This window comes from Ambystoma mexicanum, chromosome 1q, assembly GCF_040938575.1.
Source record: "Ambystoma mexicanum isolate Mex_15411 chromosome 1q, UKY_AmexF1_1, whole genome shotgun sequence".
Lineage (NCBI taxonomy): Eukaryota > Metazoa > Chordata > Amphibia > Caudata > Ambystomatidae > Ambystoma > Ambystoma mexicanum.
Genome location: NC_090922.1, coordinates 208,305,478 through 208,321,653, shown reverse-complemented (window position 1 = coordinate 208,321,653; position 16,176 = coordinate 208,305,478). Strand labels below are relative to the sequence as shown.

Sequence of the window (16,176 nt, the reverse complement as noted above, 5' to 3'; positions counted from 1 at the left end):
CCGTAACTACCTATGCCTTACTGTATGTAATCTAGCACTGCGATCCTGGGTGCGTATAATAAATGAAATAAATAAAAATCTAAAATAAATACATTCTAATAGAGATGTTAATCTAGGTATTTGCTATGAGCAATGCATTTTAGCCAATTGGGTAGCTTGGAGTGTGGTTATTAACTGCCGATATAGTTTGTTTTGAACACTGACCTATCTCAGGGCTCGGGCACCATATGACTTTTTTTTTTAAATCCATGGCCTCCGGGTGGCAGTCGAGGGACCCTTCACTGGTTTCTTCCCTTTTACGATTTCGTTTATTCCCGCGCATGATTCCTCCACAATGGAAATTGAAAGTGGTCTTTTTTTGGGGGTTACGATCACCCTTTCGTTTTCCACGGTGACCATCTCTGTTGTTGTTTTCACAATGGGAAACATGTTCACAGTTTGAGTAGGTTGTGTTTGCTGTGGGAATGTCTTTCCCAAATTGTGACCCGAGCACCAGTGTGGTCAGCCAGGGTGCTCATTGCCTAATAGCCAGGAACAGAGTAATATATCGACATGCTAAAACCTAGAGCCATCGGATTACTTTTCTGTTGTATCTCGGTTAATAAGGGCAAAGAGGGTGTGTTCTTGTAGAACACGTGTTGGTATATATCGTGATAGTATGTGATCTTCAGAAAAGTGGTTGGGTTTGTGTAAGTCTACCTTGTCCTTCTCTCTATGAATGGGTTTGCCCTTTTTTGAAAATGAATACAAAATATCTTAACTGAAGTAAATGTAGTGTCTGATTCTGTATTCAGTATTAGAAGTGTAAATGTCCAAGGTTTTGAGTCATCACAGTTCATTGTCCATAGGGTGACTGTTGTCTTTTTTTACCTTCTTGTAGAAAATCTAAACGCCCCTGCGTCCTGCGGCCCGCCAGCCATGATCGACAGTGGTTTCTACACTGGCTCACACTTCAGAGTAGGAAGCTCAGTCCAGTATTTCTGCAAAGAAGGGTGAGTGGATAGTCAACCAGAAATTAAATCGGTCAGAATGTGTATGGAAAGAAACAGTGCCAGTAAGACAGGGAGAGTAGGGTGATAGAAGTCAGTGGATGTAGACAGGGAGAGTAGGGTAATAGAAGTCAGTTGGTGTTGACAGAGAGAGTAGGGTGATAGAAGTCAGTGGATGTAGACAGGGAGAGTAGGGTAATAGAAGTCAGTGGGTGTTGACAGAGAGAGTAGGGTGATCGAAGTCAGTGCCAGTAAGACAGGGAGAGTAGGGTGATAGAAGTCAGTGGATGTAGACAGGGAGAGTAGGGTAATAGAAGTCAGTTGGTGTTGACAGAGAGAGTAGGGTGATAGAAGTCAGTGGATGTAGACAGGGAGAGTAGGGTAATAGAAGTCAGTGGGTGTTGACAGAGAGAGTAGGGTGATAGAAGTCAGTGGATGTAGACAGGGAGAGTAGGGTAATAGAAGTCAGTGGGTGTTGACAGAGAGAGTAGGGTGATCGAAGTCAGTGCCAGTAAGACAGGGAGAGTAGGGTGATCGAAGTCAGTGGATGTAGACAGGGAGAGTAGGGTAATAGAAGTCAGTGGGTGTTGACAGAGAGAGTAGGGTGATCGAAGTCAGTGGAAGTAGACAGGGAGAGTAGGGTGATAGAAGTCAGTGGGTGTTGACTGAGGGACTTTGGGGGCAGGGACTCTGATGTATTACTCATGGTTCATATGTATAGGGAAGACCACCATACCCATGTCTCTTTCTCATGTGCCCTCTTGCAGACCTGCTCACCACACTCATAGGCGACACACTATGTTGCGTGAACGTGCTTTGGCCCACTCCCTGCCTTCCTGCACAACCGCATGGCCTCTGCGGCTTAACACATAATGAAGGGAGGCCCTGGAAAAATGTTGTGATGATCGCATGAGATTTTCACCATTAAAGCATGTACACGTATGCAGTTTCCTTGATTAGTCGCTTCTCTGTGCCAAGACTGGAACATGCCCAGGCAAAAGCAATATCTAGGTCTAAGAGAAGGCCTGAACAAACAGATGAGCCATCGCGCGCCTAGACCCGCTCTCGCCTCCCATCACCTGCCTCTGGATGAAGATAGAATTCTGAACAACAAGAACTATAGCAGAAGGGAAATCATCAGCGTGCATGCCTTCAGCCAGTGGTGGACGGCAGCCATTACCGCAGTGGCAATGAGTAGGTCAAGGAACCTACGTATCTTATTCTCACCAAGGAGACACTCCAGCAAGTAATTGCCAGTGACTTGCATCCAGCGATGCGCTTGGATTCAAGGGGCAGTGGATCTTTAAAGGGTTACAGGGGTATGTACCACCACCTCGGACCCCCACCACCAGGTGTTGATGATGATGACAAGGATGTGTTATAGCAAGCAAAGAACATTTTAGGCTAGCGGTTTGTTAGCAAAACCAATGCTGTGCTCCACAGATTACATTTTGCACATGTGCATGAACTGACAGAAGATTTTTTTAGAGCATCAGAGAACTGGCTGTCAGCTGTGATTACATAGATCTGAAGTGTAGGAGTTCAGGGCCGTGGTGGTTCTGCAGTGCAAGAGGCACAAAAAAAAACAGGAAGAACTGTGGCAGGCGACGAAGCTCATGCTGGAAAAAGTGATTGCCTTTGCATAGTCAACAGATGAAGCGTCTCCAAGAGAAATTCTAACCAGACCGAGGTGAGCATTGGTCTCAGCATAAGAGGACAGCAAGTGGTTCCCACTCAGGTGCCAAAGATGCCAAGATGGTCATGATGCGGGCTCTGCCATGAGACGGATGAAGCATTGGATCCCACAAGGCTAATGATTTACTGCTTTCCATGTTTTGTGTTGTATGTTAGTCTCAGCACTCCCACGCCTCCGGGCTTTTGTTCCAGTGCTTTGGAAGCAAAATACATAAAGAAATAAAATATAACGCACGCCCTGCCAGACACAAATTGTGATCACCATGACATTGTTGGGAGCACGAGCCCAACGCTTGAGATGCCAGATCATCAAAACATGTGGCACTAGTGATTAGTGCAACCACAGGGATGACATAAGTCAAGACTCAGACACAGCACTTTTTGCAGGCCACTTCTGCAGCCCCACCAGTGAAAAGAAGTCACGCTGTGCAGTGAACATTGATGGGAAGCACGTGAGACTTCTTGATAATTCTGGTCCAGAGCCCACGCTAATACCCATGGACCAGTAGAGGCCATTAGTTAAGAAAAATAAACTCAAACTGAAGAGTACAGACATCAAACTGCAGTTTAGAGTTGGTCAAAATTACTGAATGGTTGGGCTCATTGGTTATAACTAAGAAACATAATACAAATATAGACCTCGTCTAACTCTGTAGTAGTGTGTCACTGAAAAAATTACTAATATTCATAGAAAAGTATACATCTTTAATCAAACTACCATCTAATAATGGGAAAATACAAAAATATTAAAAATGCATATAAATAAACATCAACAAATAGTGACAATTGGTTGCATTATCACCACCAAACATGGCATAATCATACAACATATTACAATATGCCTAGTATCACTCAATGTTCATTATATGAGTACAACACTTGTTTCTGAACACATACATTAGTTCAGATACGTGTTAAAAAATGCCCGACATGTTTCACCCCTTCTTGTAGATTAACACGAATCTCAGGGACTTCCTGAGGGGAATAATGGCAAGTGCAACAGTTCTTGATAAAAACATTCACTGGTGGCACCGCAGCCTACAGAGAAACAAATACGTATTTAAAATGAGTCAGGTACTGGCACTGCTAAGAGAGGGTTGCTACAGTCAAACCTATTCAGAGGGCTACTTTGTTGCCCTCTGTAGGGACCCATAGAAGACTAATAGTTGTTTTCTTTAGGCTAGAGTATCAATTTTCAACACTAAATGGCGGCGGACTAAACAATAATCATAGCTGATGATGTTGGAATTTGTAGAGGTGCCATATATAGGACAGTATATTCTGTACAATCTTAGGTGAAAACATTTAAATGTCTAAATAACTAATAAACAACAAACAGGAAAAATGCACCTCTCCATCAATCTATGCGGCTTCCGCCACAAAAAGCTCACAGAAAGTGAACTCCTCCTTAGCATTTGCAAACTTGTGATTATGTTCCGCAAGGCATAGTTTTCATCAAACTTGACATGAAAAATGCTTGCCACCAGGGTTATCTGCACAGGAATGGAAGTCCCTCACACCATACATGATGCCCTGTTGGATGTTCACAAGTGCCCTTGTGGCAATTCGTCTCTCATCCTTAGCCTCAGTCTTTCAGAGAATGTTGAAACAGCTATTGTGGAAATTAAAAACGCTGCCTACTTTCAGGATGACATTTTGATTTGAGGGAACATGTTGCAAAGTTGCAACACCACGTTGAACATTGCGCTCGACAAGTTGCACGGAGCAGGCCTGAAATTGCAAAAGCAGAAAAGCAAGTAAGAACAGAGGAAAGTATCATAGATTGGGTACACCCCGTATGAGCGTCATGGATTCTCCTATGCAATTGATCAGATGCCTGGATGGGAATGAAGACGCGCAGAGTGATCTGCCAGATTACTGCTGAGAACTCACCTTGTCCAAAACCAAAAGGATATTCTTCCCCGTAACCAGATATCTTCTGTTGAATATTTCCTTCCCTCCTGACCCTATTAAGCCATAAAACCCAGCCACATGTAAATATTCCTCTTCATGCATAGAACAGTTCCTCCACCAATTCCACCTGCCAACCATTCGTAGGATCCATCCCTCCTTCTCCTTTCACCCAATCACTGCTCTAGTCCTCATCAAACACGACTATGGCAGGAACCATTCTACTACTGGAATACTCATTCCATCCCGAGCTGTTCAGTGTTTATCTCCTCATGAGACACCAAACCTCTCTCATCGAGATTGGCCAACTCCCAATCCAAAATGGAGTCATGTAAAATACTTCAGTTGTCCGTTGAATGGCATCGATCTACCTCACTTACTCCATCCGCTCTGCTCACAATCTATCCCACCGCTGCCCACCCAGAAGCCCAATGAGCAGAATCAAGATTCAGGAATTTTGCTCTCCCGGCACCAAGCAGTGGAGCCCCCCGCCCACTGCTCCAGAATCAACGTCTGTCTCATCTCCTACTGCGTCCCCAGGGGACCCACAGAACCACCAACAGGACTGGCCGACCGCCAGCTTTGTTAGCACCGTGGGGGGTTGCGTGCCGCTTTATAACATGCACATTTGCAATGTGTGTGCATCTACTTGCCATGCAGTGCATGCATGCCATGTACCGCACACATCTGTTTCCTCTCAGCCCCTATTGTGGTGTGCATAATCCCTGCGTCACTTCCAGTTCTTAAATATCAGTTTTCTAATCTTTCTCACATATTTCTTAGAGATGCACGACCCTAACTATCCTTTGCGTATCACACTGCGTGGAGCAGTGTGTGTGGTTTCAGGACAGGAAGCAAGCGGAGAAAGGCGGATTAGCATGTCCCTCGGGAGAGCGTTTTAGCAGCAGTTTGAAGCTCTAGTGCATGGGGTGCTTGGGTTGTGGTGCGACAGAGATGCTCATTTTAATCATGCACATTTAACCCAAAGTGTAATGGCAGGTGGAGGTTGACGTTTCAATCTTTTTTCCTTTTCCATGCTCTCACAGGTATGCCCTGGAAGGAGCCGCTGTCAGTGTTTGCCAGGAGAACATGGAGTGGTCTCCCGCCGCGCCCACGTGTAGGCGTAAGTTGCCTTGCCTATGAAGCTCTTCCCCAGTGGTCTCAGGAGCGAGGAGTCTCCCCAAATCTTCTGCGTGTATTTCCTTCTGATTCTCTGGAGTAACCACAAACCTCATTGGGTCAATGCATCATCTTTCAGTAGGCAGGCAGCTGATTGGTCAATGAGTCTCTTTAGTTCCCCATTCCTGTCATGAAGGGAACGCCTCTGGTGCGGTCTCCATCACGGGGTGCTTTGAATTTACCAGCATTTCCCTCAAATTTCAGGTCCAAGTTTCCCAGGTTCTGATGGGAATGGGTCTCTCCTGGCAAGTCAATTGATGGACCTGCCCAAACCAATGGCGCTAAAACACTGTGACAAGTGAAATGCAAGCCCGCAAGAGTTGTTTCAATAACAGCATAAAGCATGTGTAATAATATAATACTTGATATAATGTCATTTCATATGTAGATTATTTGTGATACCATATTATTTGTTGCATTTTAGAGAACGTATAGTATGTAGCTATGGTTAAGTTGGGCTTCCTGTTTCAAAGGGTATTGTGCGCATCTTTTAACTTTGTCTCTTAAGTGAGGAAAAGTCTCAAAATGTTCCCAAAACATTCACAATGAACCCAGACATTTTTTGAGAGATTTCATGAAGTTCAATTTAGGGGGGTTCCAAAAATAACAGATCCCATTCCATTTTTAATTCGGTATTTCTATCTAGAACAAAAAAATTACTAGATGCGAGATTCATAACAACAAGGGGAAGGTGCCGTCTAGCGAAACGTGCGTGTTTACGTGGTTTGAGGAAAATCCATTCAGTGTCTTTTATTAAAAAAGGGAAAATAAAGAGGCAGAAAATCTCATTATTAAATTGTTCTGCTGATTCTGTGGACCGTTCATGATCCCAAATTGAGATGGAACATAGAGATGTAAACTTCCGTCTGCGGCCATCTTAGATGCAGGGACGCTGTTTCTAAAGCCCTCTTTTTGGTTGATTTCTAATCCTAGGGAAGGCAAAGACATGCCCCACAGTTGTGAAATATGCAGTTTTATGGAACAAAAATAGTCACATTTTTAAAAATGTATTTCTACTATGTGTATATGGCTATAATTTAGCCTTTCACACTATCATTTAAACATACATTTTAAATACAGTACATTAATGCAATACATAGCAGCACACATAATATAGGGAAACATATTTAAAAAACAATAAATAACTACAAAAATATAATATAATGACAAATAACATATCTAATGCATACTAGAATAATAATCGAAGAATCATTAACCCTTAAAATGCTAATAAGACACATTTTAGCCACAGGTTCTGCTGACTCAGGATTGAGTTCGCAGGTCCAGGCAGCAACAGCGGACCAAGAGGCAGGCCCACATAGCCCTTTTTCACTGTAGGTGACATTTGCAGCCTGCATGGGTTTGTGGACCCCCAAGGACACCCATTGATAAAAGATAGGCTCTGCAGAGAGTAACACGCGGGGCACATTGTCTGAAGCATAGCTGGGTGTACAGCAGGCAAGACTACTATACCAGGTCACCATGCTAGGTTAAGGACACATTTACGTCCCTGGAGACCATGGCCACGGGTCATGCATTGCTTTAGGGTCACCGTGCCTCAGAGCATGGCTGCAAGTCAGCGACAGTGGGCACATCTGGTAGAGTCAGTCAGCTAAGGGCATTGTCAATGGAAATGCTTCAGGCAGTCGGACTGAAGGGCATGAGTGTAGGCCATGACGGGCCAACACTGTGGGTAGGATCTCTGTGTCTGGGGCACAGCCACAGACCACGTCCACAGTGCCCTCAGAACATTCATGGGTCACAAAAAATACTAGCCCACTCACACTGGCAAGGAGGTTCCATGAAGGGCGAGAAGACTTGCATGGTACTCTACTCTGCTGATGAGTATGGGGATGTTTGAAACTTTAATTTGTTATTTACTGCAAACACACTTTGTTTGCAGTAAATGGCAAATATAAGTTTCACTGAGAATGGCTAGCTAGCTAGTATTTGGGTGGCAGCATTGCACCAAATATGAAGTGTGCTTATGGTGACATGCACCATTTTACAGAAAGCACTGGTAAATATTTTGTCACCTGTCGCCATGGGGCAAGTAATTTCTCTTAGGTCGATTATGTAAACTAAGGAACTTGCCCTACAGGTCTAGTGGGATTGAAAAGAATGTGCAAGGCCTGACATTGTTGAGGGGCATGCCCTGCAGCTTTCATGATTAGAGTTAGTTTTCTAGGGGACATTGCCAATGGCGTAGTTCTATTGATGGTTCCCAGGTCAGTATCACTAGGCACCTGCCCCCATACCAGGTGGCATCATCGCTCCCCACTTCCTCTGACCTTTAGTTGCACCTGGCCACCCACTTAATAATTAAACTCTTCTAATTGTGTCCGCTTCGATTGTTCAGGGATGTTGACCAAAGTGACCAAACTAAAGTGCCTTCCACACTCCTCCACAAAATGCCTGCAGTGTGATGCCACATTCACCTCACCTACAAATCCTAGGTCTGTTGCTTGCACATGACCAAGATTAGTCTTACCATCATAGGTGTTCCATGTCAGGCAGTCAGCCCTTCAACCAACTGCCTCACTCTCTCTATTACCAGCAAACTTTGTGTGCGTCACTCTGATCCCCTACGCCCCCACTAACGAAAGACTAAAGTGCCTCAAGCAATTATATTACGCCAGCTGTGCATGGCGTGCCTCCTCTTTCTCTCTCTGTCTCTGCCTCCGTGTCTGTTGATGATAGCAGTGCAGCCAGAGACAGTACACGGATATCGTGGAGGGGGCGGGGAAGCAGAGTTTTCTTATGCTTAAAAGTGGAAAGAGAGCAGCGGCTGGAGAGACATCCCCCTCTGCACCCTCTGTAGGGACTGACCTGGTTTTCAATGACATACATTGTAATTATTGCGCATGTCCTACAAGAATGCCACTGTCACACTGATGGTGCATTGTCCATAGAGGTGAGGCAAGGGGGTATTGCATACTTCACGGGAACTATATGTTCTTGTAATGATTAGTGTACGTGTGTACTCTGACAAATGCACTGATTCAGCCGCATGAAGTACAAATCAATGGCAAGCAAACAAAATGAAACATTACCTTGGCTGAACACATAAGAATCAGATAATTGGTTTAAGCATGACCCTTTCCAAGAAGGAATGACAGTTTGAGAAACAAAATGGTGAGCATTCTCAGCAAATATACCGATTTACAAAACACATTATTTAACATTGTACTAACATTGTAAATGTCCCCTTTTTTATTTTGCAATGTTCATTTCTAATTATATCTTCCAGTATATATTGCTCTCATGATAAGAATGATACACTTTTCATAGTCGGTTAAGCTTATTATCAAAACGTACAATAACCATATACATTATTTTCTGAAAGAAGGTTATCATTCTAAAATGGACAGTCTGGTACACTCTAATTGTACTCTTTCGAAAATACCCTTGTGACAAAAAAGAAAGGAACAAATAGCACCAACGGCTGATATGCAAGAAATCATTCTGAGGTTTATATTTGATCAATATGTCTTTTCCAATCATTAAGTACACAAAGCACCATGGGCGTGGTGCTCATTTGAAATGTCAAAACACCCACCCTAACAATAAAGTGTTTGTAAACATAAATTCTGATTTGGACAGCCTCACTATGTGGATGTAAATATAAAAAGGCTGCAACATATATCCCACTATTGGGTGCTACATTTTACAGAGATAATGTTTCCTCCACCAACTCTCTGGGTTTGCAGAATGTTAGAAGAGGAGAAGCTGAGAGTATGTGCATAAGGGGCTTTGGGCATGCCAGGTCCTCTGAGTACAAGCATCCTTAGATAATTATAGATATAGGATTTTCAGTGATGTCAATAATGTTATGGTGAAGAAATAAACAATGGTGGTAGGGGCAGGCCAACCAAGTATGGGGGTTTAAAGAGATGCTAGACACAGTGAGGTTTAGAAACACTTTCGAACTGCCCCCAAACAAGAAACACTTGGACGTGAACAAATCCTTAACAAAATCACAACAACCACCATTGTGCAAACATATATGAGATCCAATTATAATAATGAGTACTAAGGACCCAGGCTATGATGGGATTTGTATCCATAATAGGGCGAAAATGCGAAGTGTGAGGAATGGGTATATATTATGTTCCCTGATATACAGAATCATGCATGCGGTACTAGACAGAGTCGCCAAAGCAATCCATTGGAAAAGTGATAGAGCAGGCCTGCATTGCCTGCATTGCTAGGCTTGTGTTGCCTCTCTCGTATTTCATCTTTCATATACTTTCACGCTTCTTTCATTCAGAGCTCTTCTGCCCCCCTCCGGGCGAGATCAACAATGGGTACCTGGTGGCAGTGGAGAAGCCGGAGTATAAAGTGCACGAGGTCATCTACTACCTGTGTAAGAGGAACTTCTTCCTGGATGGATCCAACAAGGTGACCTGCCAAGCAAACGGCCAGTGGTCAGGACGGCCATTCTGCAGAGGTAAGCCAGGGCGGAGAACGGAGATTGCAGGTTCGCATCTGGGTTGTTTATACGCAAACGATTTGTTCCCGGGTGAACTGCCCGCAGTGTAATTGCTCACGGCCCCGTTTTGAACGTTCATTGAAAACGGGTATCGAGCAATTTTTGTCTCCCCCTCGCCAATTGTAAGGATGCGGGGGACATCGCTGAACCGGCAAAACCCCAAAATACCAAACATGGTGAGTGGGGAAACCCGCACAGCCCTCACTCATCATGTTCTGTATTTTCGGCCGCGCACAAAACGGTAACACCCAATGCGAACAAAACGTCCATAGCGACAATTATATTCAATCAAATTGGGTGTTGCCACAGGTTCGGCGTCAGCAAATGCTCGGCCAACAGACCTATTGCCTTGTAATGTATTGATGGATTGAGAGTACAGGGTGTTTTCCTCAGAAATACTTACAAAAGAACATAACAGTAATCGGGGCATTCCTGCATCAGGTGCCATGCATTAGAGGGGAACCGGGTGAGAAATTGACAGGTTGATTGAAGGCAGTGCAGATACCAGGGACAAGACAAGCCCCAAGGGGGTTAGTTGTCTGAGGGGGTCAGGATTTGTAAAGGCTTCGAAATACAGAGGAGTTTGGTAATGGTCAGAGGGAAGGCAATGTCAGACTAATTTGAAGACTCGCCTTTATGGCTCAGGAGGTGAGGATTTTATGACGGTTTAAGAGAATGGATGGCCGTGGAGTTTGTGACATGGTGAGGTAGGAAGTTCCAATTGTGTGGAGCAAAAAGGCAGAAGTGCAAGCCAGAGGAATTGCAGATTGGTCGGGACACAGAGAAATTGGAGGGGGGGCGGGCTCTAGAATTGATGTTGTGTGGAGGAGTGTAGTGGGAGATATTGCCAGATATTGTCAGCCAGGTAAGGGGCTGTAAACTCATGCAGTGATTTAAATACAAGCATTATAGAAATTTGATTAGTACCCGGCGTGCCAATGGTACGGGAAACACTGAATGTGGATTGGCTCAATTGCGAGCGATTATAATCTCGTCAATAGAAAAAAGAAAAAATAAATTGCGAGCCTTACCACAGTGTAATCCCTTTGACACAACAGCGTGCCATCTCATTGCTTTACCTTGCTCACTCGCCATGATCCACTACCGTTTCCTCTGACAAACGCTTGCCAACCAGTGAGCCCGGGCCAGCGCGCTGAAGCTTCCCCAATTGCCAGCGCTTGTTTCAGGATAAGGTCCAGTCCTTTCCCTTTCACTATTAAACCTTTTCAGGCTGTCTAGCCACCACACTAATGTTACGGTATTTCACTACATTATTTCCCAAATCATTACGATCGATCAACTTGGCCCAAAATGGCACCATGTTGATCTGTAGTAATGAAGCAGTATGCACGTTCTAGTCTTTCTGTGGACTGCAACGGCTGCCTTTTCAAACAGCACACACAAATGCCCAATGAAAAAAAACAACACCATTAGTATCCCAGGGCTTTAAACCCCGGAATACTAATGGCAATAAGCCCCTCGACGGCGGGTCATTACCGCCTACGGTAATGCCCCTGTGGCCTTCGTTAAGGCCCACTCTACACTCAGGCCTGTAACTATGGGCTCTGGGGGCATTGCCATAAGCGGTAATGACCCGCCGACTCGGGGCTTATTGCCATAATATAATAGTGACTGGCTTTGCATAGAGAGCAAGCCGGCATTGAGGGGATGCTGAGAAGTGGGATGGGAGCTGGGGAAGATGTAGAGGATATGGTGGGGAAGCTGAGCATTTTGTCAAACAGGGATTGGAGGCCTAGAAGGAGACTGGCACTGTAGTCAAGGTAGGCCTAGAAGGACACTGGCACTGTAGACAAGATGACCGAGGAGGCCTAGAAGGAGACTAACACGGTAGTCAAGATGACCGAGGAGGCATAGAAGGAGACTGGCACTGTAGTCAAGCTGTACCCATAGACAAGGGTCCTTTAAGACGAGGCAGCAATACTTAGAGATGGATGGGGATGCAGAACGTACTCATACATCAATAATCAAACTAACTCAGGAAGTTGGCAAAACTTAGTACTGTTTTATTTGCAATTATCTAAAACAGAGAGTTACAACGGACATCAACGGACGTCGCATAGTACAATCTCGATGAATTTCATAAAAAACACAACTTTTATCGTCAAAATTCTTCATCATATACGTCACACTAAGTGGCAAACTACAAAAACCTACTTGTGGATGTGATAGGCTTGCAGGGAACATCTAAGTATATGTTCCATACTAACAGAGGTTGTGATTGGGTCTCTAACATCAAGTGGACAACTGAGCCCTCCTCTAGTTCAAGTCATCTTCATTGTCACAAAATACACAACGATTCATTGGTTGCATAAACTATAGGGCTCTCTGTTACGTGCCCCTCTATAATTGGCTGGCTTGCATGGACCCTTCTGGAATATTACACAGTCTGGTCATGCCTCCCTACCCGATTAGCCCAACATCTATCATCACTCTTTCGGTCTGCCATTCAATTAAGGCTTTGAACTTGGCCTTGCAGAAGCTCTCTGTGCCTGAGAATAAAAGGGAGTGTGGCATGGTTTTATCTTCTGGTTTCGGTGTAGCTCGACCCCGGTCTATTTCGATCTGACCATGTGACTGGAGACAATGTTTTCTAGTCCTTCGCTGCAAAAAATACTATTAAATGATGAACCCTTGACGCCTTCAGTGTTTTTTCATTCCACCTTAAACAGAAGTTTGTTTCTTTCTCACGTTCATGTAACTACTTGACAGACAACCAGGCTCACAGTGGCCTCAACTCTTGGTGCTGGGACAGCCAGCCTTTCTTGGATTCTCCTTCGTCATTAGCTATTTTCCAACTGCACCACAGTGAAACCCTTTCCATTCACGGGGTTCAAGCTTTGCTAAAGTGGATTGTTGAACATCCAGGCTTTATACATTCCTATGTATATACACTGGCGCATCACCGCAATCTATTCACTACGTAGCCAGCCTCAAGATCACTTTGTCTACTTGCGTTACAGCATCTGTACAAGTGTAAAATGACTTTGCATTTTCTTCAGCGTTTCTTTGCATGAGCATCTTCATTTCGAGCCCGAAATGTTGCTCATCTTTGGCACCTCCTCTCCAGATCTTATAGAATGTCTATGTTATTTTGTCTTGTGTATCTTTTCAGGGTGTATGTCAGTTCTGCTTCGCATGATGTCACCAGTCTTCTTTCTTGCTCATTTTCACACTTCTTCAGGGACTCTGTCCAGAAGACCATCATTTCTTCATGAATGCATATAGGTTTTTCTCAATGGATACCTTGTTTCACAAATTCTTTGCGGTACAAACTTCCTCAATGTTACTGCACGTGTTGCAATTTCCGGTTCCCAACATATAGGCAACATGGTGGTGGAGCTTCTGATAGGGGTATTTGGCTCTTCCTCTACACTGGTGACCGAGAAGGCCTAGAAGGAGACATGCCCTGTAGTCAAGCTGACTGAGGAGGCCAAGAAGGAGACTGGCACTGTAGTCAAGGTGACCGGGGAGGCCTAAAAGGAGACTGTCACTGTCGTCAAGGCGATCGAGTACCAGAGTTCATATGAGGTTCTTTAGGTTCTGCACAGCGTTTGTTGTCACACCTGTCCACATACTCTGGTGCTAAAAACGATCATAGGCTAACACCAGTGCTAAAGATAGAATTTTGAAGTGTGAGTATTTTACTCCCTATTTTTAAAATTTGGGAGTAAAAAAATAAGTCCAATTCCTAATGGGAGCATTTTATAAATGAGAAAAAATCTGTTTTCGCTGGAAAACAGAAATGTTTTCACAATAATAATGACTTTACACATTAAAAGATACAAGTTTACTTCTTCCAATCAGGCAGTTAGATAGTTTCTTCCTGTGGCACTGTGTGCACTACTGGTCCAGACATATCCGTGGAGCTGTGTGGGTGAAAGCAGGGGCACAAGGTCATATGTGTCTGTTTCCTATTATTTGTCATGAGTGTTTTTACTCCCAATTTGTATTTTCTGGCAGTATTTGCCTATTTTTAGGGAGTAAAAGTGGCAGATACACCCCTTATCTGTAGGGCTGTCATACCCACATGACCTTTTATGGCCTGCACCCACAAAACAACATTTTCAAACATAGTAATTTCTGGTATGAATGACAAAATTCTTCCAATGTTATGTCATGTTGATTTATAGCACGTATTGCTACCACCCAAGGGCAGTCTCCAGGTCATGGACGTCATTTAGAGGTCACCAGGGGTCGCAACTGCGACCCCTGAGGTCTCCCTTGCTACCCCTGTGTTCTCCTTTGCTACCCCTAAAAATAAATGTTTTAAAAAAATTACATTGAGGCTCATAGGCTGTGGCCAGCAGCATGTGTCTCTTTGTTTCTAGAGTGGACTGTTTTCTGATGGCTATAGCCGGCAAGATAGTTCAGTGGGTTAAGCGCTGGCTGCTGCAATGTGTGTGTGATCTGCAGCTTGCAGGTTCTACTCCCAGCAAGGTCAACGCAGCCTTTAATACTGCTGAGGTTGATAAATGAGTACCAACACAGGTTGTATGATATTGTATGTATATTTGTTCTATATGAAGCGCTTAAGCTTAAGTGCTATATAATAACTCATCATTATCGTTTGGCCTTGGATGTCTGCTTGCATTCACAGTAATTTGATAACATGGGCCTATACTCACTGATATTAACGATACATATGGTGTTCCATTCTTGTATGAAATGTATATCACTTTACAGTGATATCGTAACCATATTTTTCGTAGTGTACTCAGAAACAATGCTATGTGATGCCACTTCCTGTTTTGTCATGGGGTGAAAGGATGTGTTCCATCGCTTCCTGTGATGTCACTTTGGGTGGGGTCAAATTACATCACTTCCTGTGATGTCCTCAGAGGTCAAGGGTCATGTGATGTCACTTCTGCTACCCCTGGCATTTTGGTGAAATTACGTCCCTGCTCTAGGCGCCATAAAAATCATGTGAAGCAGCTGCCCAGCCTCCTAAAACAATATAGATTTTGGGCAAAACAGTTAAGCCTATCTGAGCAGCTTACTTGGAAACAAGACCCCGGTGGATAGGCACGGGGAACCTCTAGGCAAATGCATTGACTGGACAACAGGAATGCCCGGGAAAGTGCACAACGCCAGTACGCATTGTCTATCAGGCGTGTAACATCTTTCTCAGCTATATTGGCACTACGAGAACACAACTCCAGCCTACACACAACAGAACATCTTAGGACACTCTCACTCTTAAAACAGCACACCTACGATCAGCCCTACAATGCTCTTGGACACGTTTCCAGCGTTCAGAACACCAAAGGCAGACCTCCTCCATCCACCAATTAACCTGAAGAAACTTGCATTGTGCAGATTGAGTCGGTCACCGGAGATTATTCGTCATCCTATCTACTGACATCTCCAGGAAGGCAATCTTTTTTTTTTTTTTACTTTATTGAACTTGCAGAGATTTTCCACAGTACATTACATACTTTTGCGTTGCTTGATAGTACAGTTATTCATGTGTGTGTGAAGCTCTGATTTATTATACATACATTATTAGTCTTCCATACTTTAAGATATGCTCCATTTAGGGCTGGGCAAGGAATTGCATTGCCCCATGTGAAGTGGCATTTTGCTGCCTTGGTCACCACCTTTCTGATTGTGACTCACCTCCTCACATAACATGCTCCCCCACACCAACCTCCCACATCATGGCCACCTCACTCTCTCCATGTGACCCAGACCCCTATCTAAACATTTAGTATAGGCAAAGAAATTTGAAATGCAATGGGGAGAAAGGTAAGGACCCCCCCCAAACTCTTTTATGAAAAAGTAGCCAGTATTTATTTGTTTATTTATTGTGCTTTTGTAAGGTGCATATGCATCAAGGACTTGTGTTTGAAAGCGCACACGGGGCAACGGGTTGCTGACCTAAGTGACTGA

General features: G+C 44.1%; 1 protein-coding gene across 1 annotated transcript in view; it reads left to right on the top strand.

The window, feature by feature from the left end:
* The window catches only part of LOC138526619 (beta-2-glycoprotein 1-like), a 145,546-nt gene that overhangs the window by 109,893 nt on the left and 19,477 nt on the right, over positions 1-16,176 (top strand). Inside the window, exons 4-6 of the mRNA XM_069637366.1 lie at positions 881-992; positions 5,642-5,718; positions 10,045-10,224. Coding sequence (XP_069493467.1) covers positions 881-992; positions 5,642-5,718; positions 10,045-10,224 — 369 coding nt within the window. The remainder of the gene's footprint in view (positions 1-880; positions 993-5,641; positions 5,719-10,044; positions 10,225-16,176) is intronic.